General features: G+C 44.6%; 1 protein-coding gene across 2 annotated transcripts; it reads left to right on the top strand.

Annotated features, from left to right (window-relative positions):
* The first annotated feature begins 13,137 nt into the window (after positions 1-13,137).
* LOC110544670 (folate receptor beta-like) lies at positions 13,138-18,331 on the top strand. Of its 2 annotated transcripts, none has more exons than XM_060367695.1 (5): positions 13,138-13,293; positions 15,474-15,630; positions 17,335-17,523; positions 17,612-17,747; positions 17,865-18,331. In XM_060367695.1, exons 2-5 carry the CDS (start codon positions 15,484-15,486, stop codon positions 18,149-18,151), a joined length of 759 nt encoding a protein of 252 aa, XP_060223678.1. In that variant the 5' UTR covers positions 13,138-13,293; positions 15,474-15,483; the 3' UTR covers positions 18,152-18,331. The 2 variants fall into 2 exon arrangements, with proteins under 2 accessions (XP_060223678.1, XP_060223679.1); XM_060367696.1 differs by having other exon boundaries at positions 13,146-13,293; positions 15,478-15,630.
* Positions 18,332-18,653: the final 322 nt, after the last annotated feature.

Below are 18,653 nucleotides of genomic sequence, written 5' to 3'. Positions count from 1 at the left end.
CCTGAGAATCCATTCCTCCCCCAAAGCAGCGAGAGCCCTGGCAAGAGTCAGCGCTGGATTTTTCTAGAACTCTCAAAATTAACCAGAGCTTTCAAAAATGGAAGAAACAGAAAGGGCTGCGGGGGAGCCGGGTCTGGTGGAGCAGAGGGCAGCCTGATCTCATACAGAGTCCTGGGCAGACTGGGCCTGCACAGGGGGAGAGACCCTGTCTCCAGACACTACCAGGGGCTGGATAACAGATGGCTTATCTATCTACGGCTCTTGGAGAACAGTGGTTAAGAACACCGGCTGCTCTTCCAGAGGACCTGGTTTGGGTTTTAGCACCCACATGGTGGCTCCTAACTGTTGTTTTTAACAAAATCTAATTGTTCGATTGTACAGACTGGGAAGCCACATGCTAGGGGGAAAGCCTGCTAGCTTTGAGAGGCAGGGAAAGCAGCCATTCCTCCGCAGCTGACATCCCAAAGGGAAAAGCCTTCTCCTTCCCCATGCTGTCTCACAAAGCCCCTCAAACGGAATGTCCCTCCCTTCTTCCTGTGCGTCTCTCTATCCGTTCTCCTGACTTCCTCTTACTCTGTGCTTGTTTCCTAGGTTCACTTCATGTCAACTGGTTTCTTGGTTCCACCTCTTGACCTGTGGTTGACTTTATTTAATCCTGTTTACAATATTCCAGCAGAAAGCTCTTGGATTAAAGGTGTTTGCTAGGGATGAGCCACACCACAACTAGAAGCAGGCTTTTCCAGTAAACAACACAGAGTGATCAAATATCCTGCAACACAACCATCTATAATTCCAGTTCCAAGGGGTCTGATGCCCTTTTCTGACCTCTGAGGGCACCAGGCATGCATTTGGTAGACACACACATACATGCAGGCATGATACTCATATACATAAAATTTTAAAAATCAAAAATATTAAAATTAAAAAAATGATAGCTGTGTGATGGAGAGATGGCAGAGTTCCTAATGTGACCGCTCTGGTTCAACTCTCTTAGACTAAGATGTATGTAACCTACTTTTTATTTTATAGGAACCCACAGTTAAGAGAGTTTGGGTGTTTAGAGAGACTCGTATTCTAAAGAGACTTGAGTTCTTAGAGGTTGTGGGGATTTTTTAAAGTGATACTATGTTCTACAGTATGACATTAATATCTTGGGCCAAAAAGGGGGGAAGGGTTATGCTGTAATTATGGTGTATTTGTGCGTCAAGTTGATAAGGGGTCAACTGTGCTGATTTGTTTTTTGTTAACAGGACCAGAGTCACCTGGGAAGAGGGAACCTGAGTTTAAAAATGGCCTCTACCAGATTGGCCTTAGACACTTTCTGGATCAATGTTTGAAGTGTGCAGCTCTAGCCCACCGTGTGTGGTATTTCCCTGGGCTGGTGGTCCAGGGTTGTGTAAGAGAGCAGGCTCAGCAAGTCAGGAAGGGCAAGCCCGTGAGCAGCGCTCCTCCATTTGTCGTAAAGTGAAATAAACCCTTTCCTCACCAAGCTGCTTTTGGTCACGGTCTTTATAACAGCTATAGAAAGCAACTGAGACAGAAATTGGTACCAGGAATTTGTGCTACATATACACACGCTCAGGCATAGACACATCTACATACAAAATTTCAAATCTTCAACAAGATAGATAGATAGATAGATAGAGAGAGAGAGAGAGAGAGAGAGAGAGAGAAAGGTGGCTGAATCTCAGTAGGAACTTGAGGCTATGTGGCACTTTTACTTGTTTTTTGTTTGTTTGTTTTTGGAAACTCAACTCTACCGTAGCCACTTTCAAAACCAACAGTCTCATTAAGGTAGCTGTGAAAAGCAATGTCCTGGCAGCCACTAGAGGGGGCAGAATGGGGTTGGAGGCTCCCCACAGCCCTGTCACACGGTTCACATGCTTTTCCCAGCCAGGCTGTCCCCTGTAAAAGTCTCATTCATTCTAGGTGCCATGGCCTGTGCATGAAATCCTATCTACGCTATTGGTTGGCCTTGAGAATTAGAGGCCAGCCTGGGCAATATGATAAGATCCTGTCTCAAAATAAATGAATAAATAAAATAATAAGGGGCTATAGAGATGGCTCAATGGCTAAGGGACTGCTCTTCCAGAGGACCTGGGTTCAAATCCACATGGCAGCCCACAACTGTCTGTAACTTCAAGATCTGACAACTCTTGTATAAACATATACAGGCAAAACATCAGTACACATAAAATAAAAGTAAGTTAAAAAAATAATAAAGCTTAAAAAGGGGAGGGGGCTGGAGATATGGCTCAGAGGTTAAGAATGCTCGCTGTTCTTCCAGACTTCCTGAGTTCAATTCCCAGCAACCACATGGTGGCTCACAACCATCTATAGTGAGATCTGCAGGCAGAATGTTGTATAAATAATAAATAAATTAAAAAAAAAAAAGCCAGGTGTGGTGGTGCATGCCTTTAATCCCAGCATTCTGGAGGCAGAGGCAGGCTGATCTCTGTGAGTTCCAGGCCAGCCTGGTCTACAAAGTGAGTCCAGGACAGTACAGGCTACACAGAGAAACCCTGTCTCAGATAGATAGACAGATAGATAGATAGATAGATAGATAGATAGATAGATAGATAGATAGAATTAGGCACCATTCACAGGGCTGGTCTTTATTTGGCCTGACTTGTTGCCCATCATGGTGAAAAAAATTCTAGTGTTTGTATAAACCATGAGCAATAAATTGACCTTCCAGCTGCCAAAGGCAGGACTAAGAATAAGGTAAACAAAAGTCTGGAATTAGGGAATGAGATGTCTCCAGGGCCCTTTGAAAAGCTCTGGTGTAACGCTGGGAGTCTAGAAATCAACAGACACCCACATGCTTGTCTAGGAAGGACCAGGAAGATTCTGAACTTCCGGGACCTCAAGGCCAGAGGGCACCACCAGGAAGAAGGGCAAGGACAGAGCAAATGCCAGAGCACTGAGCAATGGGCCCAACTACCATGCAGAGCCCCGAGGGAGGGGAAGAAGCTCCCTGGCTTGGGCGCGCAAGGAAATGCCAGCCAGTCATTAGCTAGCTTGTACGATAACCAAGCAGAAATTTCAGTGAGTACGCAAGCCGAAGAAAATAGATTCTACAGAACCATCCTGTGAAAATCACCAAATGAACAGCCAGGACTAGCAGGGCAGGACATGCCTGAAATCCCAGCATTCAGCCGCCAAGGCAAGAGAATCTTAAGACTGTAGCTAGCCTTGGCTAATTAGTGAGACGCTAGTTTGAACTAAAACAAAAGAAGAAACAAAAACAACAACAAAAACCGAGACCCAGTAACAATGAACGCTGACTAAGGGAGATATTTGTTTGGTTTACAGAACTGCCAAATTATATTATTTATCATTATTATCCAGTCTGGCCTTGAACTCAAAAAGGGCAGTTTCCAACAGAAAAAAAGGCTATACAAAGAAATAAGATAAAAAGTGGTCAGTAGAAACTGTCCCTGCAAGGTGCACCCCCATAAAATCTTTCTTGTTATTTGTCTTTTTTTGTTTGTTTGAAGACAGGGTTTCTCTGTGTAGCCATGGCTATAGTGGACTGGCTTTGTAGATCAGACTGGCTTGAAACTCACAGAGATCCACCTGCTTCTGCCTATTTTATTTTGCTAGTATGTGTGTTTGTGTATGCCTGGTGCCTGAGCTCAGAATGGCATGTTGGATCCCCGGAACTAGAGTTACAGATGATAGTGGGTCTCCCCAATCTTGTTAGCTGTTACTGGATTATTTATTTTTCTGCTATTGAGGATTAGACCTAGGACCTCATGTATACTGGTCAAGCACTCTGTCACTGAGCTATACATGCCAGAGGTACAAATTCTTTTGTTGTTTTGAGACAGGGTTTTTCTGTGTAGCCTTGACTGTCCTGGACTTATTTTGTAAACCAGGCTGGTCTTGAACTCACAGCGATCCAACTACCTCTGCTTCCCAAGTACTGGGATTAGAGGCATGTACCTGGCAAAGAAGACATTTTTTTTTCTTTTCTTCTTTGTTTTGTTTGTGTTTTTGTTTTTTAGACAAGGGTTTTCTGTGTAGAACCTGACTGTCCTGGAATTCATTCTGTAGACTAGACTGGCCTCAAACTCAGAGATCCATCTACCTCTGCTTCCCAAGTGCTGGAATTAAAGGCTACCACTACCCTAGGTAGAAATTATTTTTTTTTAATTTTATTTATTTATTATGTATACAATATTCTGTCTGCATTTGTGCCTGCACACCAGAAGAGGGCACCAGATCTCACTATAGATGGTCATGAGCCACCATGTGGTTGCTGGGAATTGAACTCAGGACCTTTGGAAGAACAGCCAGTGCTCTTAACCTCTGAGCCATCTCTCCAGCCCCTAGGAACAAATTCTTATGAAGACACAAACTACTAACAGTAAAGGGAAAACCTCCTCGAAATAGGCTTACAACAGATGAAGAGATTAAGCTAATTCTCTTATAATTTCTTATAATTTCCACATTCCAGGCCCAGAATGCCTTGGAGGTCTACCAAATGTCTGAAGAATAATAAGAGCCAACTTTTTGTTTTTTTGAGACAGGGCTTCTCTGTGCAGCTTTGGCTATCTTGGATATCTCTCTCTCTCTGTAGAGAGGGTGGCCTTGATCTAAGAGATCCGCCTGCCTCGGCCTTCTGAGTGCTGGGACTAACGGCAGGCGTGTGCCACCACCCCTGGCTAAGAGCCAAGAGCCAACGTTTTAGTGTTTGTCTTGCATATGTGAGGTCCTGGGTCCAAATCTCAATTCTAGAAACGAACACACACACATACAAACCACTTCAGAAATTCTTCCGAGTGAGTTGGTAAGAGAATGCTTCTGTCTCACATCATGAAGTCAGCATTATACTGACACAAAACTGGACAAAGACACCAGAAAGAAGGGAAACTGAGGACCAATAGCCTCTGTGAATAAGGCTGTCAATTTTCTCAACAGAACACTAGGAAACTGAATTCTGCAATATGTCAAAAGTGTTTCACACGAATACCAAGTGGGATTATTCCTGGGGAAGAGAGTTAAGGTTTAAAACCCCAAATCATTTGATTATATTATTAGTGTAAATGGGCAGAGGAACAGCAGTCATGTGGTTCAGTCTGTAATCATGGCGCTGGCCAGGGATGGGGACAGCTAAGAGGATTAAAAGTTCAATGTCTTAAGGCCAGCCCGGTCTATAAGAGTGAGTTATAGGACAGCCAGGGCTACAGGAAGAAACCCCATCCCAAAAAACCAAAGAACCAAACAAAACCAAAAAACCAAAAGTTCAATGCTGTTGTCTTATACAATATAAGTTTGAGGCCAGGATGGGTTACATAAGGCACAGACACACAGACACAGACACAGACACAGACACAGACACAGACACAGACACAGACACAGACACACACACACACACACACACACACACACACACACACACACGTAGTGTCCTCGGAGGCCAGAAGATCCCCTGGAGTTGAGATGCTCTGCTCTGCTCTGCTCTGCTCAGCCATTTCTCCAGTCCCTCTTGGTTTTTGTTGCTGTCGTTTTGTTCTTTTGTTTGTTTGTTAAATACACCTGTAAACTGACAATGAATATATGTGAAAACGAGTTACATGTTTCTTTAATTTTGTTTATTATGTGGGCACATATGTATGTGGAGGGCAGAAGACGATGGTTGGGAGTCTGTTTTTCCTTCACTTTGCTTGTGGGGATCAAACTGAGGTCATCAGGCTTGAGTGACAAGGGCTTTTACCTGAGAACATCTCTCCACTTTTTGTTTGTTTGAGATGGGGTCTCCTTCTGTATCCTATATAAGATTATAGGCATATGCAACCATGCCTGGCTTAGAATGCTCTACTTTTGATCTTCACTGTGGATATGATCACACACACGCACACACACACTCACTCACTCACTCCTCTTGGCTGCGTCAGCTATCACCTGGAAGGGCTGACCCAGACGGCACTCAGTGTTGTTTATGCTCTACTTTTGATCTTCACTGTGGATATGATCACACACACACACACACACATGCACGCACACGCACACTCACTCACTCCTCTTGGCTGCGTCAGCTATCACCTGGAAGGGCTGACCCAGACGGCACTCAGTCTTGTTTGCGCAATGACAGAACTGCCTCATGACGCGTTTCCGTTCATCCTTGTCGTGGAGCAAGGCATGACTGTCATTAGTGAGTAATATCCCTTAGCTCGGGGAAAGTGAGAGGACAAAAATAACTCAGGCTTCCAGATGAGACACTCTTACAACCTGGAGGAATTTTTAAAAATTAATTTTATTTTAAAAATCAGATTATTTGCGTGTGTGTGTCTGCGTGTGAGTACACAGCAGCATTGCATCCCCAGGAGCTGGAGATACAGGTGTTCGAGTGCCACCTGATGTGAGTTGCTAACAATGAGCTTGGGTCCTCTGAAACAGCAAGACGTGCTCTCTCTCTTTTTTTTTCCTCCGAGACAGGTGTTGATATAACGTTCTTTTAGAATGTATACACCTTTCTTTCCCCCACTATCTGGTTTAATCCGGATATTGCATTGTGATGTTTATTCTAAGCATCACCTGTCTCAAGTTTGTGTAAACATGCCACCATTTGCTCTCTATATTGTCAATAAACAACCAGCCAGCCAAAGGTATTCATTGGAGAGGATAGGATAGGGTGGGACATCTTGGTCCAGAGAGGGGAGAGAGAGGAAGCAGGAAGGAGGTGCAGAGGTCAGCAGGAGAGAACTCTGTTGTAGACGGTTATTGATATTTACTTTGAGTTTAACTTCTGGTAATGCTGCTATTAAACTTCAGCAGCTGTATAACCAAATCACCACACAGAGACTGGGTTTTTAGTTAACCTAGAACACAATGCTGGGCAATATTTACTCCCTCCTAAACCTCCAAGCCCTCAGTTTCCTAACATTTAGATTTCCCACATTATACTTGCTTTTTGTGAAATCTTAGGTCTGGTTCATGCTCCAAGTCTTCCAAGCTCTCTCCTCCCGTTCTGCTCTCCTCGTGCTCTCCTCGAGCTCCTCCTCCTTCTCGCCCCTTCCTGTTCTCTGGCTCCTCCCCTCTTTCCTGCCCTCTGGCTCCTCCCATTGCACAACACTGTATCTAGTTGCTTTATTTGTGTCCTGTTTACACAAGAGTTGAGACAGGATGCTTATAGTGAGTATCACAATGCAATATCCAGATTGAAACCAGAGAGTTGGGGGTGGGGAAATCAGCATTTGAATTAACAAAGGTAAGGCATATACATTTTAAAAGAACATTATACCAACAGAACTTGGAACCATATAGAGAGATGAACTAGACCTAAGATATGACTAAAAGCAAGTGTAATGGGAAAAATCTGAAAGATAGGAAACTATTCCGGCTTGGAGGTTTAGGATGGAGTAACTATTGCCCAGCATTGAGCTCTAGGTTAATTAAATAAATCCCAGTCTCTGTGTGGTGATTTGGGTGTACAGCTGGTTTAGGAATAACCTTTGCTTAACTAAAAGTCAATAATAAATATTAATAGCCCACAACAGACAGGGTTTCTCTGTGTAGCCCTGGCTATCCTTTACTTGCTCTATAGACCAGGCTAGCCTTATACTTAGAGACCCGCTTGCCTCTGCATCCTGAGTGCTGGGATTAAGGCCTGTGCTACAGCATTTGGCTGCCATACATGCTCTTCATCACTACCGAGCCAGTCCTTTGTAGTTTGTTTCTTGGTTTTTGAGGGAGAGCTTCACGCAAAAGTGCAGGCTGGTCTTTGGAACTCAGTCTATAGCCCAGGCTGGCCTTGAACTCACAGAAATCTTCCTGCCTCAGCCTCCCAGATGCTAAGATTACAAGCATGAACCACTACGCCCGGCTCAGCTTCAGTTCTTCTATGTGAAACAAGCATATGCTGTAGGAGGTGCCTGGAGTAATGAAATTCATAGAGAATAAAAACCAGACCATGACTGACAGTGGCTGGAGGAAAGGGGAGTGTCCAGAGCGTTGAGCAGTTTGGAATCACTGTCTGTCACAGTACTGGGGACTGAGGCATAGGGAGATCGCTAGGTAAAATGTTTGTAAAGAAGTATGATGACCCAAATTCCATCTCTAGATAGGAGGGAGAAAATTGGGTATGGCAGTGCATGCTCATAGTCCTAGCACTGGGGAGACAGGGACAGCCCAGCCTAGTGAGTTCCAGGAGAGGCTCTGCCTTAACAACACAGCACCCAAGGAACGACACCGAGGCTGTTCTCTGGCTTCATATACACGAGCGCTTTCACCTCACGTCCTCATAGGCACCCAGCTGCACATGTATATTTACATATACGGAAAAAAGGCAAAAAGCTACGCAAGATTGAACCCGTGGCCTTACTACTCAACTACATCCCTAACCCTGTTTTTAGTTTTCATTTTGAGACAAGAGTTTCGCTAAGGAGCTGGAGAGATGGCTCAGAGGTTAAGAGCACTGCTTGCTCTTCCAGAGGGCCTGAGTTCAATTCCCAGCCACCACATGGTGGCTCACAACCATCTATAATGTGGTCTGGTGCCCTCTTCTGGTGTGCAGATGTACATGCAGGCAGAACATTGTATAAATAATAAATACATAAATTCCTTTAAAAAAGAGTATTGTAGTAAATAAAATGTTGGGCTATATATTCCATACTATTAGCCCTGTAATTATTGCAATATTATTTTTAAACCTCCTATCACAATTAATAAGACAGAGACACCTGTTAGATTTTTTAAAGTAGATTTATTTATTTTATTATGTATACATTTTTCTGTGTGCACCAGATCTCATTATAGATGTTTGTGAGCCACCATGTGGTGGCTGGGAATTGAACTCAGGTCCTCTGGAAGAGCAACCAGTGCTCTTAACCCCTGAGTCATCTCTCCAGCCCCCACCTGTTATAAGATATTATAATTGCCTTATTTACCTTGGGCTGGGCAGATATTTCCACCTATCTTCTCTCAACAGCCTTCCCATCCATTTCTCAGTCCCGATCCAATGCCTTCTGCCTTAACCATTCCTATCTGGGCTGCCTTCCATCCATAATCTTATAAATACTTGCTTATATTGTTTTTATCTTGGTGTTTTCTCCATCCATGTCATCCTTGGAGTCCTTCCTCCCAGCCCACGTGGTTCCTTCTCCAGGCTAACCCATTGTGACATCCTCCTGCCTCCTCTCTTCCTGTCTGTCTGTCTCTCTGTTTCCCATGATTCTCCTGAACCCAAAGCCCGGGGAACCTTAGCCATGCCTACCCCATTCTTCCCTGCCAAGGTTTTAGGACTTTTAGTCAACCAATCAGGTATAATGTCTTAGGCAGGTTTACACAGCAAGGATAGGTGTATCCAGGCAGTAACCAGATCTTGAGGGCCAGTAATTAGCATCAAAATACAAGCATCAGACCAACCCCAACAATTTCCCTTTTCTGTCTAAATAAAAAGGCCATTTTTATACAGTAATAATAATTATGAAACAATTATAAAAACCAGTAGGTAAGACTATATATAATGTCTAGTCTAAATGTATTTGGTAGTCTTGAAGAAAATATCTATTCTATCTATGAGGGTCTAATTTTTGAACCTAAATTATTTTTATTATGGTTTGTATATATTAACTTAAAAACATCTATCTAGACATAAGACATCTTTTTAATTCCTAAGCAACTAAGCTAATTTTAAGGTTATGACTATACATTCAAGGTTATGGCTATACATGTAAGGTTATGACTATACATTCTTCCACCCCATCAGAGACTTGAAAAGAAATAAAATTAATTACTTGAGTAAATAGAAAGTGCATGTTAGCAGCCTCCAAAAAATAAAAATTGATAGAGACAGTTTGCTGCCTGAACAGCCACCCAGAATGCTCTAACATTGCAGCAGCATCTTTGGCCTTCCGGCCTACTACCTTTGACAGACATATATGTGAAACAGGAACTATTTAAGACTTGCTTACCCTGTCTTGGCAGAGTTCGGCAGCCAACTTGGCCTGCACTTAAGCTTGCCCATTTTAGGCAGAATTCTGTCTATCATAAAAGTGAGGGCATTTTCTTTGCCCAGCTGGCTGATTTGACACACTTGAGGACATCTTCATATGGAGGTTCTTCAATGTTCATTATCTTCTTTGAGGTAGGCCGGGTGCTGTCAGGAGATGACATGCCTCATTCTCAAAGACTCCTTAAAATAATAAAAACATTTTTAAATGCCATATTCTGTAGGTCTCTGAGGTTTTTGAAGACTTATTTATCTATTTATCTTTATATTGTCTATCTATCTGTAGAATCATATCTATCTGTTAAATGCAGGGTGTATAGTCCTGTGATAAATTAGACTAGTGTCTAAAATGACCATGAATTGATTACCTAACAATTAACTTGTATTACCTAATATTCTAAACAGTTTGTAATAGCAGTTTTAAAACTATTAGAAGTAAACCTTAAATTTTTATCAATATACCAAAATTTATAGTAATGCATCAAAAATACTTATTTTTGCATCAATATACAAAATCTCATGCCAATGAGTTAAAAGTAACCTCATTCAACAGTAACAAATAAAGCCTTAAGTTGAGAAGCAGATTCAATAGTCTACCTTTTATCTTATCATTCCTATTAGATATCCCTATAAAAGAGTTTCAAAGAGTTTCCCATGTTAGCCTTGAACTCATTCTGCAGCTCAGACTAGCCTTGGGACTTGTGATCCTCCTGCTTCAGCCTTCTGAGTAGCTATGATTGTAAGTGTGCGCCTCCAGGTCTAGTTCTAAAGTCTCCATTCTGTGGGATAAAACAAGTTATGGAGTGTCTGGTTGGTGCTGGTGCATGCCTTTAATCCCAACACTCAGGAGGCAGAAACAGGCAGCTCTCTGTGTGTTTGAGGCCAGACTATTCTACATAATGAGTTCCAGGACATCCAGGGCTATACAGAAAAATTCTGTCTCAGAAAAACAACACTAATACAAAAAAAAAATTGTTATCTGATAGACTAAGATCAGAAAGAAGGAGAGGGGGACCTCCCCTATCAGTGGACTTGAGGAGGGGCATGCGTGAAGAAGGGGGAGGGAAGGTGGGATTAGGAGGAGAGGAGGGAGGGGTTTATGGGGGGATACAAAGTGAATAAAGTGTAATTAATAAAAGTTAAAAAAATTGTTACAATGAGGCTTGAAGGATGGCTTGTGCTGAAGAGCACTTGCTGCTCTCCCAGATTTTGTTGGATTCCTAGCACCCACATGTCAATTCACAGCCCCCACTCCAGTTCCAGAGTATCCTACACCCTTTTCTGGTCTCTGAGGGCACTGCAAGCATGTGGTACTCATACGTATTGGGGTGTTTTGAATAGGAATGACTCATGTGCTTTAACGCTGGGCCCATAGGGAGTGGAGGGGCACTATTAGGAAGTATGGCCTTGTTGGAGGAAGTGTGTCACTGTGGGCGTGGGCTTTGAGGTCTCAGAAGGTCAAGCTGCTTCTTCTTGCTGCCTGAGGATAAAGATGTACAACTTGGGGTTAGAGAGATGGTTCAGTGGTTAAGAGCACTGGTTGCTTTCCCAGAGGTCCCGAGTTCAATTCCCAGCAATCATATGGTGGCTTATATGATGACATCTTCTGGCATGCAGGTATATATGCAGATAGAGCACTCATATATGTATATATATAAACACATATAAACACATACACATGTACACATAGGTGTATGTATATATACACATATACATATATACATATGCATGGATATAGGCATATATAGGTACGTATGTATATCTACATATATGTGTGTATACATATATTTTTACAAAGATGTAGAACGCTCAGCTCCTTCTCCAGCATGCTGCCACGGTTCCCACCATGATGATACTGATTAAATCCATGAACCTGTAAGCCAGCCTCAGTTTTCCATATAAGAGTTGCCATGGTCGTGGTGTTTCCTCACAGCAATAGAAACCCACTAAGACACACATTGAGACAAAATACTCATACAGATAAAAGGAAAGTAAAGAGCAGGCGGGGGTGGCTTGTGCCTTAAGTTTCAGCACTCCGGAGGCAGAAGCAGGATCTCTGAGTTCAAGGCCAGCCTGGTCTACAGAGTGAGTTCCAGGACAGCCAGGGCTACATAGAGAAACACTGTTTTGAGAAACCCGAATTATTATTATTAATAATACATAATTAATGATAAATATTTTCAAATGGTTAAGATATTATTATCAGACTAAAGACAACTTAAGTTTTTCTATCCCAGAAAAACATCTGTTAACTTCTATCCGTATCCACTCTCGATGTAAGCTGACAGAAATCATTTCGGCCTGTGCAGTCTTGTTCTGTTTTAGTTCCTCCAGACAGGGTTCTCTGTGTAGCCCTGGCTGTCCTGGACTCCCTTTCTAGACCAGGCTGGCCTTAAATTCACAGAGATCAGCCTGCCTCTGCCTCCTCATTAGGCAGGATTAAAGCCTCAGGCCACCACACCCACTGCACAAGGCTTTTACATGTATGTTTCTCAAAAGTGTTCTGGGGTGCCAGTTACAGCTTGGTAAGGCCTAGTGACCCTGTGAGCTTTTAAAGGGGTGGATCTCCCACTGGGCCCCATTGGCATGACCTTACAGCCTGGTCTTCTCAGCCAGGGCTTGCCTCCCTCAAGCTAACCTTCTCCCAGGAACTATCTGGAGTACATACACACTTCAGATTCCCGTGGAATGGGCATTTGTCCTGATACTGGTGGATGTTGAGGGTGTGAATCCTGGAGTGAGAAAAGGGGCTGGAGAGATGGTGCTTCAGCAGTTATGAGCACTTCCTCCTTTCCACAGGACTAGAGTTTGGTTCCTAGCAGTCAGTTAGGATGGCTCACAACCACCTGTAACTCCAGCTCCAGAGGATCTTGTGCCCTCTTCTGGCCTTCATGGATACCCACACACACATGGCACATACATGTAAGTAAAAATTTAAAAAAAAAGTTTTTTTCAAAGTGAAAAGATGAAGCCAGGTGGTGGAGGCACACACCTTTGATCCCAGCACTTGGGAGGCAGAGGCAGGCAGATCTTTATGAGTGAGTTTTAGAACAGTCAGGGATACACACAGAAACCCTGTCTCGAAAAACCAAGAGAGAGAGATGAAAACAGCAAAGATTAGACTGACTCATGAGCCCGGAAGAGGGTGGAATCAACCAAGGAAGGAAGAACAGAAGTGCTGAACGAGATATTTCATTCTGTGCTTACTAAAGCTCTTCTCTTCTCTGCTGGGCTGTGGACAAAGACTTCTGGGTCTTCGCAGGGTCTAATCTGTTGCTAGGAAGAGGACAACTTGGACACCCCTGTATGTGCTTCTAGAAGTCAAGGACATTCAGGTAAGATTTTCCAAGTGTGCCTGGGGGACTTGGAGGGTTTGTGCAAAGAAGGGACAAATCTTTTGTTAGAAAGATCATTCTTGCCAGGTGTAGTGGCTCACGCAATGAGGAGGGAGAAGCAGGTCAATCTCTGTGAGTCTGAGGCCAGCCTGGTCTATGAAGAGAAACCCTGTCTTGGAAAAAAAAGAAAAAAGAAAGAAAGAAAGAAAGAAAGAAAGAAAGAAAGAAAGAAAGAAAGAAAGAGAGAGAGAGAGGGAGAGAGAGAAAGAAAGAGAGAAAGAAGAGAGAAAGAGAGAGAAAAAGAGAGAAAGAGAAAGAAAGAGAAAGAAAGAAAGAAAGAAAGAAAGAAAGAAAGAAAGAAAGAAAGAAAAGAAAAGAAAGGAAGGAAGGAAGGAAGGAAGAAAGAAAGAAAGATAGATAGAAAGAAAGAAAGGAAGATCACTCTCACCATCATGGGCACCTGATCTCACATGCATATACCCGCATGGAGATAAAATTACCTAGTCATAATTTAAATAAAATAAATATAAAATCTCTGGACTGGAAATGTAGCTTAGTGGTAGAGATCTGGCTTAGTATACTCAAGTCCTGGAGTCCATGACTAGTTCTACAGAAAGGAAAATAAAATAAGAAAAGAAGACTAAGTGTGGTAGCACATACGTGCATTTGGGAGACAGAAGCAGGTAGATCTCTGTGAGTTCAAGGCCAGCTTGGTCTACATATCAAGTTACAGTCCAGCCAGAGCTACACAGTGAGACCCTGTGTAAAATAAAACAGGAAAGGAGAAAGGAAGGAATAACTGAGACGGATCAGTTAAGATCCGTCTTCTGTGAAGATGACTCAAAGAAGAAATTGGAGGAAAGATTTGACCCTCAAATAAAAAGCCTGGGGATCCGTGTTTGCAGGGAGGCAGGGGTCCTGTCTCCATCTGCAACCCTTCATTGCCTCCCAGGCTGGGCCCAAAGGAACAGATCAGTGGTGAGTGGGGAGAGGTGAAGTGAGGGGCGAACAGAGAAGGGGATCATGGTGTTTGCCATGTACTTCCTATGAGCCAGAGGGTTTGTTCAGTTGCTCTAATAAGGGGAACATTTATGTTAGTGTGTGTGTGTGTGTGTGCATGTATGTATTTTCAAAATACAAACCTTTAAAAACTTCTCACACTTATTGATTGACCGAAGATTGACTGTGTTTGTGTATGTTTGCTTGGTTGTTTGTATGCATGCATGTATGTTTGTATGTATGCATGTGGGGAGTCAGCTCTTGACTGCTACCACATGGGTTTCAGGGATTGAATCAGGTCATTAGATTTGGTGGCAAGTGTCTTTACGTGCTAATGCATCTTGCCATCTATCTCTAAGAGAGACTTTTTTGTTGTCCTTCAGTTCTTTAGGTCATTTACTTTTTGAGGGGTGGTGGCGAAGGCAAGTTTTCACTGTGTAGCCCAGACTGGCCTAAAACCCACTGTCCTTCCCCTGCCCTCCTCCCCCACGTTATAGGCGTGCATCGCCAATTGCAGCTGAATTTATTTTGTGCGTTTTCATTTGAGAGGTTTGGGTAGGGTCTGTGCTTTTGCTGTGGACGTGATGTCAGGGTGGAGCACAAGGCAGAATGGCTTTTAGGGAACAGGGAAGGAAGAGACTGAGGAAGCAAAGTTTCACAAAGCGCCGTTCTTTCTTTTCTTTTCTCTAAGCAAACACCGTCCTGCAGGTATGTCACTCGATCCTCCTGCCAACTGGGAGAACTCGGCAGGGCTGGGTCACCATCTCCCCCAGGGCTAACAGGATTTCTAGGCTGACATGATGACCCAGCTGATACAGAGTGGAGTACAGAGAACCAGCTATGACAGGATGAAGGATATGTGTGCCCTGGCCCTTTTCAAGGAAGCAAGCAGCCAGAGAACGGAACTATTTAAGTACATGTCATAAAGTCTGGAGAGAAGATGAGAGGAAAAAGCTCTTCCAACTTGGGAAGCTCATCTGCTTTTATAAACCTCTCATGCTATGGGATAAGAGAAGCTTCTTGCTGACCTCCAGGCCAGCTTCAGGGAGCCTCAGGACCCAAGTGCTGAAGGAGCAAGGACTGACCTTATCTTTCGCCGTAGGGACAGAGAGGCTAAGGTAGGGAATGAATGAAGCGCCCCTTGGGGTCTAGTCTCCCTAACCATAGCTCTCTCTGCACAGGCAGAAAGGCATGGCCTGGAAACACACACCACTCCTGCTTTTGGTCTGCACGGTTACTGCATGCAGTGCCCGGGACAGAGCAGACCTGCTTAATGTCTGCATGGATGCCAAGCACCACAAGACAAAGCCAGGTCCTGAGGACAAGCTGCACGACCAGGTTCTGATGGGAGGCGATGGCAGGCGGGGTGGTTGTGGTGGCTGTGGCGAGCAGCAGATGTGAGGCATGGGGGAAACGGGGAAGGTGATTTTCTGAGGGCTCTCCCCAGAAGAGGACACGATGGTGGCGGCCATGCAGTTGATCATTATAAGCCTCTAATTAGACGCCATGTGATGATAATCTCTATTATCACGCAAATAAGGGCTTATGAAAGCACAGTGACTCACAGGACTTAGATACCACCAGGGTTTTTTTTGTTTTGTTTTGTTTTGTTTTGTTTTGTTTTGAACACGCATTGGTGTCCTGCTGGCATATGTGTCAGAGGCCCTGAAACTGGAATTACAGGCAGTTTGTGAGCTGCCATGTGATGTGGATGCTGGGACTTGAACCCAGCCGCCGTGCTCTTAACCTCTGAGCCATCTCTCCAGCCCCCAACACTACCAGCTTTTACAGTGGGGTTCAGGCAGCATTAGGAAGAGCTCCTCTAGAAATCTAGAGTACACAGAAGAGAGATGGCTCAGCAGTCAAGAGCACTTCCTGCTATTGTAGAAGGCCCGAGTTCAGTTCCCAGCATGCACACAGCAACTCATATCTACCCATAACTCTAACTCCAGGTCTAGAAGATTTGATACCCTCTTCTGATCTGCACATACACACATCTAGGCACACATACAAAAAACTTAAAAAAAAAAGAGTAAAACAAAGGACAGAACAAGACATTCGCCCGTTATTACATGGGGACACACATACATGCCCCAACATGTGTGGAGGTCAGAGAACAGCTTGCAGGAGGCAGTTCTCTTTATCATGTAGGTCCTGGGGATTGAACGCAGGTCATGAGGCTTGGTGGCCAGTGCCTTTCTTTACCCACTGAGTCATCTCATTGGCCTGTTTCTGTTTGTTTGTTTTTTAAATGAACAAATGAAGCCTGGCAGTGGTGGTGTACGCCTTCAATCCCAGCACTCAGAAGGCAGAGGCAGGTGGATCTCTGAGACCGAGGCCAGCCTGGTCCACAGAGTTCTAGGACAGCCAGGGCTACACAGAGAGACCTTGTCTTGAAAAAGTAATGAAAAGGCTGGCACTTTGTGTAGATCAGGCCATCAGGCCTGGCAATGAACCTATAGAAAGCCACCTGCTTCTGCCTCTCAGGTACAGGGATTGAAGGCGTGCTCCATCATGCCTGGCTTGTTTTGGCATTTTAAAAGATTGTTTGTTTTTGTTTTTTGAGATAGCCCAAGCTGGCTTTGAACTCAGGATGTGATTGAGTATGACCTTGAACTCCTAATTCTCTAGCCTCCACTTTTTTTCAGAGTGCTGGTTTTGCAAGTCTGTGCTACCATGATGGGGCATGTTTTGTTTAGATAGAGTCTCATCCATGGTTTTTCAGGCTGGTCTTAAATTCATGGTCCTCCATCCTCCATCTCCTGAATGCTGGCATTACAGGCATGTAACCAACATGCCCAGCTGAGAAGCGTGAGGCGCTAAATAAATAGGCGATTATCCCAAAGACAAGGCTCCCCTAGCTTCTTTCTTACACTGTGGTAATTATATCTCTCTAGAGATGGGGTTCCCGGGGTTCTAGGATAGAGGGGCCTTTGTGGTAAGGGTTTACAGAACAGCCTGTGTGGGGCAGGGAATCGAGGGCCAAGTGAAGCAAGGCTGGAAGGTAGGGTCGAGGGATTCAGACCTGTCTTTCCTGACTAGTGTAGTCCATGGAAGAGAAATGCCTGCTGCTCAGTCAACACCAGCCAGGAGCTGCACAAGGACAACTCCCGTCTGTACAATTTCAACTGGGATCACTGCGGTAAGATGACACCTGCCTGTAAGCGTCACTTCATCCAGGACACGTGTCTGTATGAGTGCTCCCCCAACCTTGGGCCTTGGATCCAGCAGGTACGGGTGCTTCCTCTCGCACGTCAGAAGGGCTGCCCTGGGGCTCAGTCTCTTTATAGCTATAGCTGCCAACATCCCCTCCACCCAGGTGGACCAGAGCTGGCGGAAAGAGCGTTTCCTGGATGTTCCCCTGTGCAGGGAGGACTGTCAGCAGTGGTGGGAGGACTGCCGCTCCTCCTTCACCTGCAAGAGCAACTGGCAGAAGGGCTGGGACTGGACCTCAGGTGAGGGGACCTAGGGGAGACAGATGGAGACAGGAAGAGGGGGAGATGAAAGATTTCAGGGTCACCAGTCTTGGCCCTCCGCCCGAATGTCTGTGCCTGTTCTTATTCTGCCCGCAGGCATCAATAAGTGCCCGGCCACAGCAGCCTGCCGCACGTTTCAGGACTACTTCCCCACCCCGGCCAGCCTTTGTGAGGGTCTCTGGAGTCACTCCTACAGGCTCAGCAACTACAGCCGAGGGAGCGGCCGCTGCATCCAGATGTGGTTTGACTCTGCCCAGGGCAACCCCAACGAGGAGGTGGCGAGGTTCTATGCTTCCTTGATGACGGATGGGGCTGCGGACCACGCAGTGGTGTTTCTTGCGCTCAGCCTGACCCCAATGCTGTCATTATGGCTCCTTGGCTGAGGCAGTCTTCTCTCTAGACTTCTCCTTGGTTTGCCTGAGGCTGGGTCTCAGTTCACCTCCTCAAAGAATGAGGAGGTCTAAGCCAGCTTCTCCCCGACTCCTCCGCCATCCAGTCCTGCTCCATGGTGGGGCGTAGGGTTCCTACAGCATTGGTTTTGAATAAATTTGTGATCATCTGGACCTAATGAATTAGAGTCATTGTGAGTTTGTGGGCTGGTCGGGACAGACCCTTCTGGGTCAGAGCAAGTAGAGTGTTTAAGTCCCCACTGTCACTACATAAAAGTTTGTAATAAGGTCCCTCCACCTAGAAGGTGGATGAAACAAGTGTCTACACTTTAGTCTGTAAGAACTGAGTTGTTTCTGGGGCCCCAAATGAGAGGAAGATCCAGGATCTTTCTTTCTTTCTTTCTTTCTTTCTTTCTTTCTTTCTTTCTTTCTTTCTTTCTTTCTTTCCTTCTTTCTTTCCTTCTTTCTTTCCTTCCTTCCTTCCTTCCTTCCTTCC

Source organism: Meriones unguiculatus, chromosome 14, assembly GCF_030254825.1.
Source record: "Meriones unguiculatus strain TT.TT164.6M chromosome 14, Bangor_MerUng_6.1, whole genome shotgun sequence".
Taxonomy (NCBI): domain Eukaryota; kingdom Metazoa; phylum Chordata; class Mammalia; order Rodentia; family Muridae; genus Meriones; species Meriones unguiculatus.
Note: the sequence above shows the minus strand (reverse complement) of the source record. Positions and strands in the feature narration are given on the sequence as shown.